Source organism: Camellia sinensis, chromosome 4 (assembly GCF_055761805.1).
Source record: "Camellia sinensis isolate YWXY chromosome 4, ASM5576180v1, whole genome shotgun sequence".
NCBI lineage: Eukaryota > Viridiplantae > Streptophyta > Magnoliopsida > Ericales > Theaceae > Camellia > Camellia sinensis.
Genome location: NC_138964.1, coordinates 49,854,656 through 49,870,883, shown reverse-complemented (window position 1 = coordinate 49,870,883; position 16,228 = coordinate 49,854,656). Strand labels below are relative to the sequence as shown.

Sequence of the window (16,228 nt, the reverse complement as noted above, 5' to 3'; positions counted from 1 at the left end):
TAGGTCCACAAAGGAATATTATAACCTGATTAATCCCATAAACTTTTCTTTTTATTCCATTAGGTCCATTTTTCTAATTTACTATGTTTACTTGGACTATTTTGCCCCCATATATATATATATATATATATGTACAGTGTTAATACATATTACGTGCCTGTTTCCACGCTGATTCAGTTTGGCAGTTTCTATTTTACGCTTTTCATCACCATTCCATTTTGAAGGGATATGTTTCTATTTTGCATGCTTGTTCTAAGGCTTGGATGTGCTAGGGTTTCATTCTTGCTGTTGTAGTCTGCTTCTGTGATTTTCAAGTGAAGACGACGAAGAGGAAGGTGCTCGGTTGTCACATTTGCTGGACTGTAACTAGTTCAAATTAGTTTTTTTCCAGTTTCTGAACGATTGTAGGATTGCGTGATTAAGGTTAGTATCAATTTGGTTATGAATACATGTTCATTCATATGATGGATTAAATGCTCTGTTTATGGATTGATATGGATCAGATGCTCTGTTTTTTCAATTATATGCATTTTATGTGGTCCTGTGGATGGGGAGTTCATTCAGATTATGTGAAGAATGTTTAGTTCTCATTTTACTTTGATGTATCCATAATGAGGCTCTGTCTGGATGATATAATTGAGAGTATATGTATCAATGTGAATGTTTATATTTTGTTAATGTGGAATATGTGAAGAATGTGGATGTTCTCATTTTAAATTGATGTTTGCTTAATGAGGCTCTGTGTGTGTGATATAATTTAGAGTATATGTGTCAATGTAAATGTTGACATCTTGTTAATATTGTGTGAAGATTGTTGATGGTGTCATTTTACTTTGATGTTTGCTTTATGAGGCTCTGCGTGGGTGATATAATTCGAAGAATATGTATATGTATCAATGTGAATGTTCACATCTCTTAATGTGAATTATGGAATTAGCACTTGAACTGTACACATAGTCATCTATTTTCTCCGCAATGTGAATGTTCATATCGATTTTGATTACTGTTCGTTGTTGTGGTTTTGTGTTTTAACAGGAGATGAATACCTTTATGATGTTGGTGTGTACATATGGTTGCAGTACAATTGTAATAAATGTTGCCCGCGCATTGTGTTATTCTCGTTTGGTGGAGTGTTTGTGTGAAAAGTGGGATGAGTTGTCTGCTGGTTCTATTTCATTGTTCTGTAAACTACCTAGGATTAATAGGTGTGATTTGGACAGTGAGGAAGAATTTCAGAACATGTTACTTCTTGCTAAATCAATGGGGGTACAACATGTAGAAGTTATGGTTGAGTTGAAAAGTGATATTGGGCAGTCAAGTAGCTCGGGATCACTGCGTGTGGGGGTTGAGGAAGAAATTTATGCACTACGTAGATTTTGCCACCATAAGGAAAAGGTGTTGTTGTCAGCCCCGTGGGCAAATGGTATTACGCATGTGGGACAACGGTTTATTGGAGGTGCACAAGAATTTCGTGAGGTTTTATGTAAGTATGCCATCCAATGTGGGTTTCAGTTTACGGACGTCAAGAACGAGACAACAAGAGTTACTGCTGTGTGTGCGCTGCAGGAGGAGAGAGGCTGCTTGTGGGCTATACATTGTAGAGCACAACGAGCAAATGATTTTTTCTACATCAAGAGGTTTAGTGATGTGCATAGTTGTGGTACGGATGTCCGAACATCGAAGAATTCGCGAGTTAGTTCGGATTTGGTGTCGAGTACCATATCTGAAATTGTGAGGGACAAGCCGTTGACTCGGCCGTGTGATGTGGTGACTATTTTGAAGAGGGATTATGGGCTAGATGTGAGTTACCATGTCGTATGGTTAGGTGTGGAGAAATCAAAGGCTGGTATTCATGGAGATCACTCATTATCGTTTGACCAGCTGCGGTGGTATTCGGATGCTGTGATACGGTACAATCCGGGAAGTTATGTCAATATTGACTATGATGCGAGTAGTCAACAGTTTTGTCGTTTCTTTGTGTCATTCGCTGCGTGTATTTCTGGGTTCAATTCTTGTCGGCCTTTACTATTCTTGGATGGAACATTCCTCAAAGGAAAGTACAAAGGTCAGCTACTCACGGCAACGGTGAAAGACGGAAACAATGGTTAGTATTTTTTTTAGCTGTTTATTCATGTCAATATTCACATTGAGCAGCAGAGTCTGGACAAATGAGTGATTGACAAATTATAAGTAATGTGAACATTGACATTAGTATGCACTGATGTAAATGTTCACATCTGTGTCTGCTAATGGCAGTAATGTGAACATTCACGTAAGTATACATTGATGTGAATGTTCACGTCAGTGTATACTACTGTCAGTTGATCCATTAATGAACAGTACTATGAATGTTCACATTATCAATGACTCAACAATCAACAATGAATTATTAATGGTCGTTAATGTGAATGTTCAAGTCATTGATGTTTATGAACTGGAATCCAAAAATAACAATAGTAATAGGGCAATGTAGATATGAACATTCACATGACCTGTTTCGTTTACATTGTTTTCTATTCACTTTCGAATATTGTGAACAGTTGTATATTGGTGTTGTGTTGTAGGTCTATTTCCTGTTGTATTTACGATTGTTGATTCAGAGACCACGGCCAATTGGTCGTGGTTCTTGCATGAACTTGGAATGGTTGTTGATGGTAAGCGCCAGATTACTTTTATTTCGAATCTTAATCTTGGTCTGTTAGAAGCTATGCCAAAGGTGTTCCCATCGGCTCATCACGGTTATTGCTTACAACATCCGAAGAGCAATTTAAGAGATCGGATGAAAGGAATTGATAATGGATTCAGGGATCACCTAGTAAGTAGTTTGGGTGACTGTGCTTACGAGCCAACTGTGGTAGGGTTCCATGAAAAGCTTGCAAAATTAAAAGAGGAGGGTAAACAACGAGCACATAATTTTTTCAAGGACTTGGCACCTGTGCACTGGGCAAATTCATACTTTAGGTAATAATAGTTTCCTAAAGTGTTCCATTTGTCAAGTTTAGAATGGTAGCGATGTGAATTTTCAGTTTAGAATGGTAACAATCTTCCAATTGTGTTTCATGTTCAATATAAATGATGTGAATGTTCAGATCTGCTAATGATTACTGATGTCAAAGATGTGAATTTTCACATCTGTTAATTTGTCAAACAGTCATGCAATGTATTACAGATTTGAATGTTCACATCTGTCATATATTGTTGTTGTTAACAGTCAAATCTGTCTATCATTTAAGTTGATGTTAATGTTCACATCTGTCTATCATTTAAGTTGATGTTAATGTTCACTGCGAATGATGTTAATGTTCACATCTGTCAACGTTAATGTTCAGACCTGTTAAATTCCGTATTGTAAAATGTTTGTGATGTTGTGCAGGGGCATGCGTTATGGGGAGATGACATCCAATGCGGCGAAGTCATTTAATAACTGGATTAAAGAAGCACGTAATCTTCTTATAACTCAAATGGTAGACACAATTCGTACTCAGTTGATGCGGCAAATGTCTGCACGGCGTGACCAAGCAAACAAATGGAATGAGCTTATTTGTCCTACATTTGAAACAAGGCTTATGGATTCGTTCAACGACAGCAGGTCTTGGCAAGTTAGCAAAGACAATGAGGATGTGTTTGAAGTTCATTCAATACCATCTGTTACAGTTGATGCTGCTAGGCGTACATGTTCTTGCTTCAAATGGCAAATCAATGGATTCCCGTGTGACCATGCTGTTATTGCCATTCAGAAGAGCCGCTACAATCTCAATGATTGTGTGGAACATTACTTTCATGTAGAGACATATCATGCAGCCTATTCGGATGCCATATTCCTTATACCATCGGTGGAGAAGCCGACTTTTGATCCGACAGACTTCACTATATACCTGCCAACTGTGAAAAGACTACCCGGAAGGCCAAAAAAGAATAGGATCCCATCAAAGGGTGAGAAACTGAAGCAAATAAGGTGTGGGAGATGTGAGAAGTTGGGGAGCCATAATCGGAAATCATGCAAGGAGCCGATATAGGATGTACATTTTTCATTTGAACATTGTGTTTTACATTGGAATCTGATATTCATTTTTGAAATAAGATTGTGTTGTGTTGGCAAGCAAAATAATGGTTTGGCAAACTTAGTAATTCATTTGTGTTTTCCCTTTTTCTTTTTGGGTACGAAACTAATATTTTGTTAAAGTTGTGATGATGAATTCATGATGTGGACATTCACACTTACGTAAAAGAATCATATTATGTGAAAACTTGCACATGGGTTGAATTTTTTTACCTTATTGTTGTCAATGTTGACATGAATATAAGTTGTGATGTGAACTTTCACATGCATAGAAATTGACATGGTGTGAACATTCACAACTGTTATGAATGAAAAGAAATGTGAATATTTACACCTGTGTATGTTATCCGTAATGATGTCATGCAAACAATGTGTACATTCATGCACAATGTATGTGTATTACAGAAAAATCGGGTTCCAAAAATCGCATCAATTATACTCATCACAATACGGCATTATGAATATCATAAGTGAATATGAATATTCACATTATTATAGTAACTGTGCACATTCACATCTGCAAACATTAATGCATATGAATATCATAAGTGAATGTTGACATTTGGCAGAGAAGAATAACATTCACAACTGTTAGAAACAAGAACAAATGTGAATATTCACACATGTGTATGTGATCCGTAATGATGTCATATAGACATTCGTGCAGAAAATATGTGTACTACAGAACAATTAGGTTCAAACCATCGCATATATTATGCTCATCACAACACAGCAGTATAAATATCATAAGTGAGTATGAACATTCACATCAGTGTTGCAACTGTGAACATTCACATCTATAAAACATTAGTGTATATGAATATCATAAGTGAATGCTCACATTTGGCAGAAAAAAATACCATTCACAACTGTTAGAAATAAGAACAAATGGGAATATTCACATGCGTATGTGATCTGTAATGATGTCATGTAGACCAAGTATACACTCCTGCACAAAATCTGTGTATTATAGAACAATCGGGTCCAAACAATCACATAAATTACACTCATAACAACACAGCAGTATGGATATCGTAAGTGAATGTGAACATTCACATTAATGGTGCAACTGTGAATATTCACATCTGTAAAACATAACAACACCAAAGGTAGTTCAAAATTCGCAGGAGGCTTTTTCCCATTAATAGATATTGTATCACTGTTTTATAATCAGTTGTTGTGTCAAAATGTCAAAGCATTCCATATTAACATTCATATCGAGTGTTGGTTAGTTTGTAGGTGGACACGCCCCACCTATAGGTTTTAATGATGCTCTGATTTCTTATGATTCAAAAAACTATGTACTAACAAATCTCGTAGTCCACACCATTCTGCACTAGTGAGGCTACCCATAATTTCTTCATAGTATATGTGCGCCCGCATGATGTAACATACTGCAGGTCCGCAGTCCACTCTGTAAAAGCGAAATGGTTTTGATTAGCAGTTGACATGTATGTTTACATAATGGTTATGGAGGATTTGTAAAAAATGTATGTTTGCATAATGGTTATTGAGGCTTACGAGTCGTCGCCTTGCTGAGGATAGACATCAACTGCTATGATTGGTTGTGATGGATTTTGGCATCCTAACTTAGTGCATAGCGGTGATGACTCGCCAATAACGCGCACAACATGCTCGATGTATTTCCTCTGTGTAGGGAATTTCAAATTAGGCAGCAACAAACATATGTGTGTGTACAGTCATTTAATGCATGAGAACAAGTCATATTTGTGTTCAAAAATAGCCACTTACAACTTTGTGACACCCCAAAAAAAATTTTTTTTTTTTTTGAAATGTCATAAGATTTTAAATAACAATAACTTGCTAGATAAAATTTTAACTACTAGTTAGGAACTTTTAAGTTCTTACAAAGCCAAAGTCCAACGACAGAATAAAACTACAAGTTCACACACAACGTCACAACATAGTTTAATCCTAATACAAGGGATAACAGGATTTTATTCTGACAAAATATTGACTCTAAGTCAGCCAAGGTTCGATATTGGCAGCAGCTCCAATTTCAGCCTCAGTCCCTTCTTCAACATAATCTGGCATGAAACGCCAGGGCAACAAAATATATGCCATGAGTTTTGCAACACAGTAAGAAAACGTAACCAACCTATCATTCTTTTTAAGAGACAAATAATAATATTCTAAACATGAGATAACAATATAATTATACACAGAAATTACAACCATTAGAATAGTTTCCGTAATTTTAATAATTTAGGTGGCACTCGAAATCTCACCAAAGAGATTTAACTTACCAACCACTAAGCATGGCAACGGTTAATTTGAAACCCTCCCTTGGTCAAATATTTAAGTGTTACCAACCGTAACTACCAGGGATGCCCACGTCCGGAGTTATATACCCAAGTAGTGGCATCCGTGGTCTGCCCCAAGGAAACGGTCTGCCAGGGGTAAGCAACCTCCATGTGTGCCACCTGCACATCCACCCTTATTCCAAAACCGAATACCGAAAAGGGTTCAAATAAGTCTCGTGCCATCTTAGAGTTTCGCAACACAATTTACGTGAGAATTCTCAAAACCAGGGCTCACCCTGAACAACCGGTGTTAACCGTCAACCCTTAATTCCGTACAGTCTTTAAACCAAGACTCACTCCGAACAACTGGTATTAACCGTCAATTGTTAACTTTGTATATGCCGTTAATCATTTCAGTTAATTTTGATATTAATCACAAATAATTTTATACCAACTCATTAAAATTCCCAATCATAAAATATTGCATGTGTCACACAATACTAAATAAAAGTACATAATGTAAATAAGCAATTTATTTAAACCATGGTATGAAATAATAACTTAGATACAAGAATTAAATCCTAAACACACACATGCACAAATTTTTGATTTACAAAATTAGACTAGCATAATATTAAAGTGGTGATTTTATTCTGTCCAGAAATATTTTCAGAGTATATATCTTGCAATTAAAATTATAAATACATTACTTATACAACTCTAAAATTCATATCAATCTACAGGATACTAAATAAACATGTTATGGTTATTTTTCAGAAAGCTTTTTCCAAAAATAACTTATAAATAATTCTAAACAAATTCCAAGGGTGTTTATGACACAGATTTGTCACATTTCCTTATATTAATTCCATGCTTAAATTTATAGATCAAACCCATAATCTAAGAATTTATTATGAAACTAGACTTCTCAAATTTCATCTTCTAGTTAGAAATTACCAGATTTGGCTTAGTATAGAATTTTAAATAAATTTTCAAATACATGGTAAAATCTGTCTCACAGTTTCAGATTCAGTTAGAAATTGTATAAATTCGTAGAAAGCTCGAAAATTGTTTCCAAAAATTTCTGGATAAACTAGACATCATTATCAACAACTTTGTAGAAGAAATCATCTCGAAATTCTGAGTATAAAATTGTCTAAAAATTCGGGTAACATGCTGACAGATTCAAGACAGAGTATTCTCAACACAGTTTCAGGTTTAGTTAAAATTTTGTATAAATTCGTAGAAAGCTCGAAAATTGTTTCCAAAAATTTCTGGATAAACTAGACATCATTATCAACAACTTTGTAGAAGAAATCATCTCGAAATTCTGAGTATAAAATTGTCTAAAAATTCGGGTAACATGCTGGCAGATTCAAGACAGAGTATTCTCAACACAGTTTTAGACAATGTATCAAATGTACATAATCTGAAAAATTTCAATTATATAAAAACAAAATGAGAGGATTGAGAGGGTTTTCTTACTTAGTAATAGAGTGACAAAATGGTTGAGAATTTTGGCTTCTTTAATCTCCTACTCTTCTTCCTCTCCTAACACCAAGCTTGGGGGCTTTGGGGATTTCTCTCTTCTTCTTTTTTTTTTTTTTTTCTTCTTTTTTTTTTTTCTTTCTCACCGGATGCTTGCATGCACAAGGAAGGCTTGCATGCATATAAATATTGAAGACATCTCTCTCTCCCTCTCATTCTTTCCATTATTTTATTTCCTCAAAAACACTCCATTCTCTTTCTCCAATTTCTAAGAGCCAACTTTCTCTAATTTTCATAAGTTCTTCCCTAAATTTTATAAAGGATGGTGGGTTTGGTAGAAGTTGTGGGTTGTTTGCCCACGGTTTGTTTGATTGTATTTTTTTTTTTTTTTTTTTTGTGGGTTTCTGAAAATTGACACACTAAGATTTTTAACTAAGGTATTTAGTAAGAATAGTTATTATATTGAATCATAATTAAAATAATTTATAAACAACAAATATTGAACACCCACAAAATTATTATTCTTAATAATGTCTTGTTAGTGATTGAATTGAGTCAATTTAAAACTAACTTTTACACTAATGTATAATTCAGATAGACTGTAGACAAAATTAATTAATAAATTTTCTTTAAAGAATAATTAAAAGATGGGTTTTCACAATCTACCCTCCTAAAAGAAAATTTCGTCCTCGAAATTAATTCGTACCTTTAGACTCAAATAGTTGAGGGTAATTGATACGTATCATATCTTCTCGCTCCCACGTTGACTCTTCCATCCCACGATGTCTCCAGAGAACTCGAACCAATGGTATAGTTTTGCCTCGTAATTTCTTCTCGCGACGATCTAAAATCTTGACAAGCTTTTCTTCAAATGTCACGTCTTCATCAAGATTAATTTCCTCCCAATTGATGATGTGAGAAGGGTGTGGCTCGTATTTTCGTAGCATAGAGACGTGGAAAACATTATGCACTCCAGCCAGTTGAGGCGGTAGAGCCAAACGGTACGCCACTTCTCCTATTTTGTCCAAAATTTCGAAAGGCCCTATGAAGCGAGGTGACAACTTTCCCTTCTTTCCGAAACGAACAACTCCTCGGCGAGGCTGTATTTTCAGAAACACATGATCTCCAACTTTAAATGCTAAAGGTCTTCTCCTTTGATCTGCATAGCTTTTCTGCCTACTCTGAGCGGTCTCAAGCCTTTGCCTAATTAGTTTCACCTTCTCGGTAGTTTCCTGAACTAACTCTGGCCCTAAAAGAGGTGCTTCTCCGACTTCTGTCCAACATATTGGTGATCGGCAAGGCCGTCCGTACAAAGCTTCATACGGTGCCATACCAATACTTGCTTGAAAACTGTTATTGTAAGAGAATTCGACTAGTGGTAAATATTTCTCCCAACTACCTTTAAAGTCCGTCACACAAGCTCGAAGCATGTCTTCTAAAGTCTGAATTGTTCTTTCCGATTGACCGTCAGTTTGAGGGTGAAAAGCTGTACTAAAACACAACTCTGTACCCAAGGCCTTTTGCAGACTTTGCCAGAACTGTGACGTAAAATGAGAATCACGATCTGACACTATTGAGACTGGTACTCCGTGCAATCTAATGATTTCTCGAATAAATAATCGACTTAAAGATTCGAGTGTGCCTGCTGGCCCTATTGGTAGGAAATGTGCCGTCTTAGTTAATCGATCAACCACCACCCAAATTGCATCATGGCCTTGCGGCGATCGAGGTAATCCCATTACAAAATCCATTGTTATGTGTTCCCATTTCCACTTAGGTATTGGTAAAGGTTGGAGTTTCCCTGCCGGCCTTTGATGTTCTGCCTTCACTTGCTGACACGTCAAACACTTAGATACGAATTGAGCAACGTCCTTCTTCATTCCACTCCACCAATACTGTTGCTTAAGATCCTGGTACATCTTATTTCCTCCCGGATGAACCGCAAAAACCGAATGGTGAAATTCTTTAAGTACTTCCTCTCTTAATTGTTCGATGTTTGGCACAAAAATTCTACCTAAATACCTTAAACTACCATCTTGATGGAGCGTCCAATCTGGTGAAGATTCCCCGGACACTAATCGGGCCTTGATGGAGTCGGTCTCCTGATCAAATCTTTGGGCTTCCAACACTTTGGTAAGAAGTTGGGGTGTTGTAACTATTGTAAACAACCTACCCATCCCATTCTGAGTCTCTGGTTGTAACTTAAACTCATTCACAGTGCTTACCATTTCCCATTCTTTAATTGATATGTTGGCTACCATCTCTCTTGTCTTTCGACTTAGTGCATCTACTACAACATTAGCCTTCCCGGGATGATAAGATATGGTGAATTGGTAATCTTCAAGGTACTCCATCCAGCGTCTCTGCCTCATGTTCAAATCTCTTTGTGTGAACAAGTACTTCAAGCTTTTGTGATCGGTAAATATCTCAAATTTTTCGCCATAAAGGTAATGTCGCCAAGTCTTAAGTGCATAGACCACAGCCGCCAACTCCAGATCGTGAGTAGGATAATTTTTCTCATGATTCTTCAATTGTCTTGATCCGTAAGCCACTACCTTCCCGTTTTGCATTAACACACTACCTAGCCCTTCTTTAGAGGCATCACAGTAAACAGTGTACCCAACGTCACGTTCGGGTATGATTAATATTGGAGCGCTTGTCAGTCTCTTCTTGAGTTCTTGAAATGACTGCTCACACGCTTCGTTCCATTCAAACTTTACTCCTTTTTGCGTTAGGCGTGTCATTGGCTTGGCTAATTTGGAGAAATCCTGAATGAATCTCCTATAATAACCTGCTAATCCCAAGAAACTACGAATCTCAAACGTATTCTTAGGTTGTTTCCACCCCATCACTGCTTCTACTTTAGCAGGGTCCACTGATATCCCTGATTCAGATACAACATGACCTAAGAACTTTACTTCCTTTAGCCAAAATTCACATTTGCTAGCTTTAGCATACAATTGGTTTTCTCTTAGAATTTGCAAAACGGTTCTCAGATGTTGCTCGTGGTCTTCCTCCGATCGTGAGTATATCAAAATATCATCAATGAATACTACCACAAATTGGTCCAAATAGGGGGTAAAGATTTTGTTCATTAAACTCATGAATACCCCAGGAGCATTTGTCAAACCAAATGGCATTACCACAAACTCATAGTGGCCATAACGGGTTCGAAATGCAGTTTTGGGTATATCTTCTCCTCTAACACGAAGTTGGTGGTATCCCGACCTAAGGTCAATTTTGGAAAAACATTTTGAACCTCTTAATTGATCAAACAAGTCATCAATTCTGGGTAAGGGATATCGATTTTTAATGGTGGCTCGATTTAGTTGTCGATAATCGATGCACAATCTTAAGGTCCCATCCTTCTTCTTTGCGAATAATGCTGGCGCTCCCCAAGGGGACGTACTTGGTCTGATGAACTTCTTACTCAACAGTTCTTGCAACTGCTCCTTCAATTCTCGAAGTTCAGCTGGCGCCATACGATGTGGTGCTATTGAAATCGGTGAAGTCCCGGGTTGAAGCTCAATCGTGAAATCTACATCTCGTTTTGGAGGTAATCCTGGTAATTCGTCAGGGAAAACATCAGCGTACTCGCACACCACATGGGGTAATCCTGGATCCTCTCGATTTTCGTCTTCCAAAATTAGGCTCGCCAACCATCCAGTTAGTTGATCATGCCATCGCGACTTGCGACACGTTGGAGTTAGAGAATCTTGTCTATCCCCTTTAAATTGGACTTTCGTGCCGTTAAGGGAGGATGCTGTCACTGTCTTACAGTAACAATCAATAATGGCTCGATGAACTGACAACCAGTCCATTCCTAGGATGACGTCAAAATCCGACATATCCATAACTCTTAGATCACAGATCAAATGTGAACCGGAGATTTCTAGCTCACAAGATTTACATACTAGATTTACTCGGGTTTGACCTCCTAAGGGTGAAGCGACACTCATAGCTATCTCTAACGCTTCTGGCTTTAAACCCAAACTTGTCACACATGCAGTGGATATAAAAGAATGCGAAGCTCCAGAATCAAATAATACTTTAACCCAAGAATTCATAAGGATTAACATACCTTGAATTACTGATGGGTTATCAACATCTTCTTCTTCTTGGAGAGCATACATTCTTCCTACTGCCTGTTGGTTAGTCTCTCCCGGTTTCTTTCCATTTCCAGCTCCTTGTGGTTGTGTTCTTGGTCGGCCTGCATTCTTAGAGGCTTGAGGCTGCCCCTTGTTGGTCTGGGCATGTTGAGTAGGCTTAGAGCCTTGCCCTGGTTGGCATTTGTTGTATGGTTGTGCCCCTCGCTGATCCATAAAATACTTCCCTCCTTGAGGACACTCACTTCGACGATGCCCCTGTTGACCACATCCGAAACATCTTCCTTTCCACTCACTTACAAAGTTTCCTCCTTGCTGGTTTCCTCGATTCTGTCTTTGTTGCTGCTGCATCCCTCCGGCATAAGGTGCTGGCGCAGGATGGTTTCTGGTGTTGCGGACAGGGCCTCCTCCGCGTGGTTGGTTGTTGTTCCTTGATCGCTGATTTCGAACGCGTTCAGAATCTGCTAACTCTCGTTCCACAATTAAAGCTCGATCCACCATTTGGGCATAAGTGGAGAGTTGTACTGCGATCAATTTTCCTCTAATGTCTGTGTCCAAACCCCATTCAAATCGCCTAACCTTATCCTCTTCATTTGCTACTATGGCTGAAGCATGCCGTGAAAGAGCTTCAAAACGGTTCGCATATTGAGCGACTGACATTTTTCCTTGTTTCAGTTGAAGGAACTCTTGAATCATTTCTTGTCTTAGCGAGTTAGGAAAATACTTTTCCATGAACAGGTCTTCGAACTGTCTCCAAGTTAATGTCTCTACTTGTCGAGTACTTTTGATCATTTCCCACCAATGATCTGCTTCCCCTTCCATTTGAAATGCCGCTATAGTCACTCTATCTTGTTCATTTCGGATGTCGGAAGTATCTAGCAACTTCTTAATTTGTCTTAACCAAGCTTCAGCTTCATGGGGGTTTGATCCACCAAGGAATTTGTGGGGACGTAGCTTTTCAAATTTTGCTATCATCTCCGATTTGTTTTGATCTTGGTTTCGGGGTGGTATATTGCCTACCCTATCAGCAATCGCGCGTATAATTCGAGCAACATCGCCATCAGGCACTCCATCGCCATTACCGTTGTTATTATTTCTTGTTCGTCCAGCCATTCTGCATGACGGGATTTTCGTGTGATTTATTCACTTATTTATTATCAGTATTATTATTATACTTATGTGCAAGGATAGTTAAAAAAAAAGACTTCATTAATTAGATTAGATAAGCTACAATTAGCAAAATACAAATAGAACAAAGGAAAAGATTAAATAACATACTACGGGCAAGAGATAGCCCCTACAATCCGAGTTAACTCCTACACTCACAATTCTAAACTAGGCAATTTCTTTTACATGTAAGCATACAAAACAATCAGTTAGCCTAGTCTATAGTTCCCTTAAGACCCCTTAAAATAGCCAAGGAAAGTCTCTCCACACCAGGGCTTCCGGCTCCCATGTGGCTTGGAAAAGTCCCATGAATCGCCATAGCACCCTTACAAAGATAGCAGTTTCGCACACACGATGCCCTAGCAGCAGCACCGGCTCCTCCCGATAGGTCCTCCAGTCTCTGAAGTCCACTGATCCATCTCTCCTCACAATTCTGCTTGGGTCGGGCATGATATACTGAAGGCTCCAAAAGTCAAAAAGGTCGCCCACTCTTTCGGTGAAACCGTCCGGAAAGGGGCCTAGTTGATATACCCAGGGAGTCTCTTGTCTTAGGATCTGGATAGGTCCAATATAGGTGCCCACCCAACTCTCATTTTTCCAAGCACAACCTCCGAGGGGATAAAGTCTGACATATACAAAAGAGCCAACCTGCAACCCGTTTTGCACATCCCAACCCTCAAACGTGGCTCCTATATCTCCAGGGTTCCCCTCGGTATTGCCTTCCATAGACTCATCCTCAGTGTCTGACTCAATCACAATAACCTCCGGGGGGTTGTATATTGGTACAACTTCTTCAACTTCTTCAGACTCAGGTTCAGGCTCAAGTTCAGGATCAGGTTCAGGGTCAAGCTCAGGCTCAGATTCATAGTCTTCTATAGGCATTTCCACGTCTTCACTTGGGTCGGATTCTATGTCATAGTTTTCCACTGAATTTTCCTCGTTAGTGTTAATGTCTGATGACCCTGGCATCCTACAAATAAAAAGGTTCTAACTTAGTTAGGTCACCGAGAATTACAAATTAACTTAAGGTTTTCTTAATTGTAAAAATAATAAACTACTACCCATGGCCCAAAGGTTCAAACCTAGGCTCTGATACCACGCTGAGACACCCCAAAAAAAAATTTTTTTTTTTTTGAAATGTCATAAGATTTTAAATAACAATAACTTGCTAGATAAAATTTTAACTACTAGTTAGGAACTTTTAAGTTCTTACAAAGCCAAAGTCCAACGACAGAATAAAACTACAAGTTCACACACAACGTCACAACATAGTTTAATCCTAATACACGGGATAACAGGATTTTATTCTGACAAAATATTGACTCTAAGTCAGCCAAGGTTCGATATTGGCAGCAGCTCCAATTTCAGCCTCAGTCCCTTCTTCAACATAATCTGGCATGAAACGCCAGGGCAACAAAATATATGCCATGAGTTTTGCAACACAGTAAGAAAACGTAACCAACCTACCATTCTTTTTAAGAGACAAATAATAATATTCTAAACATGAGATAACAATATAATTATACACAGAAATTACAACCATTAGAATAGTTTCCGTAATTTTAATAATTTAGGTGACACTCGAAATCTCACCAAAGAGATTTAACTTACCAACCACTAAGCATGGCAACGGTTAATTTGAAACCCTCCCTTGGTCAAATATTTAAGTGTTACCAACCGTAACTACCAGGGATGCCCACGTCCGGAGTTATATACCCAAGTAGTGGCATCCGTGGTCTGCCCCAAGGAAACGGTCTGCCAGGGGTAAGCAACCTCCCTGTGTGCCACCTGCACATCCACCCTTATTCCAAAACCGAATACCGAAAAGGGTTCAAATAAGTCCCGTGCCATCTTAGAGTTTCGCAACACAATTTACGTGAGAATTCTCAAAACCAGGGCTCCTTAATTCCGTACAGTCTTTAAACCAAGACTCACTCCGAACAACTGGTATTAACCGTCAATTGTTAACTTTGTATATGCCGTTAATCATTTCAGTTAATTTTGATATTAATCACAAATAATTTTATACCAACTCATTAAAATTCCCAATCATAAAATATTGCATGTGTCACACAATACTAAATAAAAGTACATAATGTAAATAAGCAATTTATTTAAACCATGGTATGAAATAATAACTTAGATACAAGAATTAAATCCTAAACACACACATGCACAAATTTTTGATTTACAAAATTAGACTAGCATAATATTAAAGTGGTGATTTTATTCTGTCCAGAAATATTTTCAGAGTATATATCTTGCAATTAAAATTATAAATACATTACTTATACAACTCTAAAATTCATATCAATCTACAGGATACTAAATAAACATGTTATGGTTATTTTTCAGAAAGCTTTTTCCAAAAATAACTTATAAATAATTCTAAACAAATTCCAAGGGTGTTTATGACACAGATTTGTCACATTTCCTTATATTAATTCCATGCTTACATTTATAGATCAAACCCATAATCTAAGAATTTATTATGAAACTAGACTTCTCAAATTTCATCTTCTAGTTAGAAATTACCAGATTTGGCTTAGTATAGAATTTTAAATAAATTTTCAAATACATGGTAAAATCTGTCTCACAGTTTCAGATTCAGTTAGAAATTGTATAAATTCGTAGAAAGCTCGAAAATTGTTTCCAAAAATTTCTGGATAAATTAGACATCATTATCAACAACTTTGTAGAAGAAATCATCTCGAAATTCTGAGTATAAAATTGTCTAAAAATTCGGGTAACATGCTGGCAGATTCAAGACAGAGTATTCTCAACACAGTTTCAGGTTTAGTTAAAAATTTGTATAAATTCGTAGAAAGCTCGAAAATTGTTTCCAAAAATTTCTGGATAAACTAGACATCATTATCAACAACTTTGTAGAAGAAATCATCTCGAAATTCTGAGTATAAAATTGTCTAAAAATTCGGGTAACATGCTGGCAGATTCAAGACAGAGTATTCTCAACACAGTTTCAGGTTTAGTTAAAAATTTGTATAAATTCGTAGAAAGCTCAAAAATTGTTTCCAAAATTTTCTGGATAAACTAGACATCATTATCAACAACTTTGTAAAAGAAATCATCTCGAAATTCTGAGTATAAAATTGTCTAAAATTTCGGGTAACATGCTGGCAGAT

At 37.4% G+C, this 16,228-nt stretch overlaps 1 protein-coding gene across 1 annotated transcript; it reads left to right on the top strand.

Annotated features, from left to right (window-relative positions):
* Positions 1-1,038: 1,038 nt before the first annotated feature.
* Positions 1,039-4,016, top strand: LOC145823741 (uncharacterized). Its single transcript, XM_082923265.1, has 4 exons — positions 1,039-1,369; positions 1,826-2,104; positions 2,565-2,697; positions 3,374-4,016. Exons 1-4 carry the CDS (start codon positions 1,039-1,041, stop codon positions 4,014-4,016), a joined length of 1,386 nt encoding a protein of 461 aa, XP_082779391.1.
* Positions 4,017-16,228: the final 12,212 nt, after the last annotated feature.

Bases quoted from the DNA above. Each gene is read 5' to 3' on its own strand.
- LOC145823741 (XM_082923265.1), top strand. From the start codon at position 1,039: ATGAATACCTTTATGATGTTGGTGTGTACATATGGTTGCAGTACAATT. The intron at 2,105-2,564 runs GTTAGTATTTTT...GTTGTGTTGTAG, and splicing joins GGTGAAAGACGGAAACAATG to GTCTATTTCCTGTTGTATTT. The intron at 2,698-3,373 runs GTTAGAAGCTAT...GATGTTGTGCAG, and splicing joins TCGAATCTTAATCTTGGTCT to GGGCATGCGTTATGGGGAGA.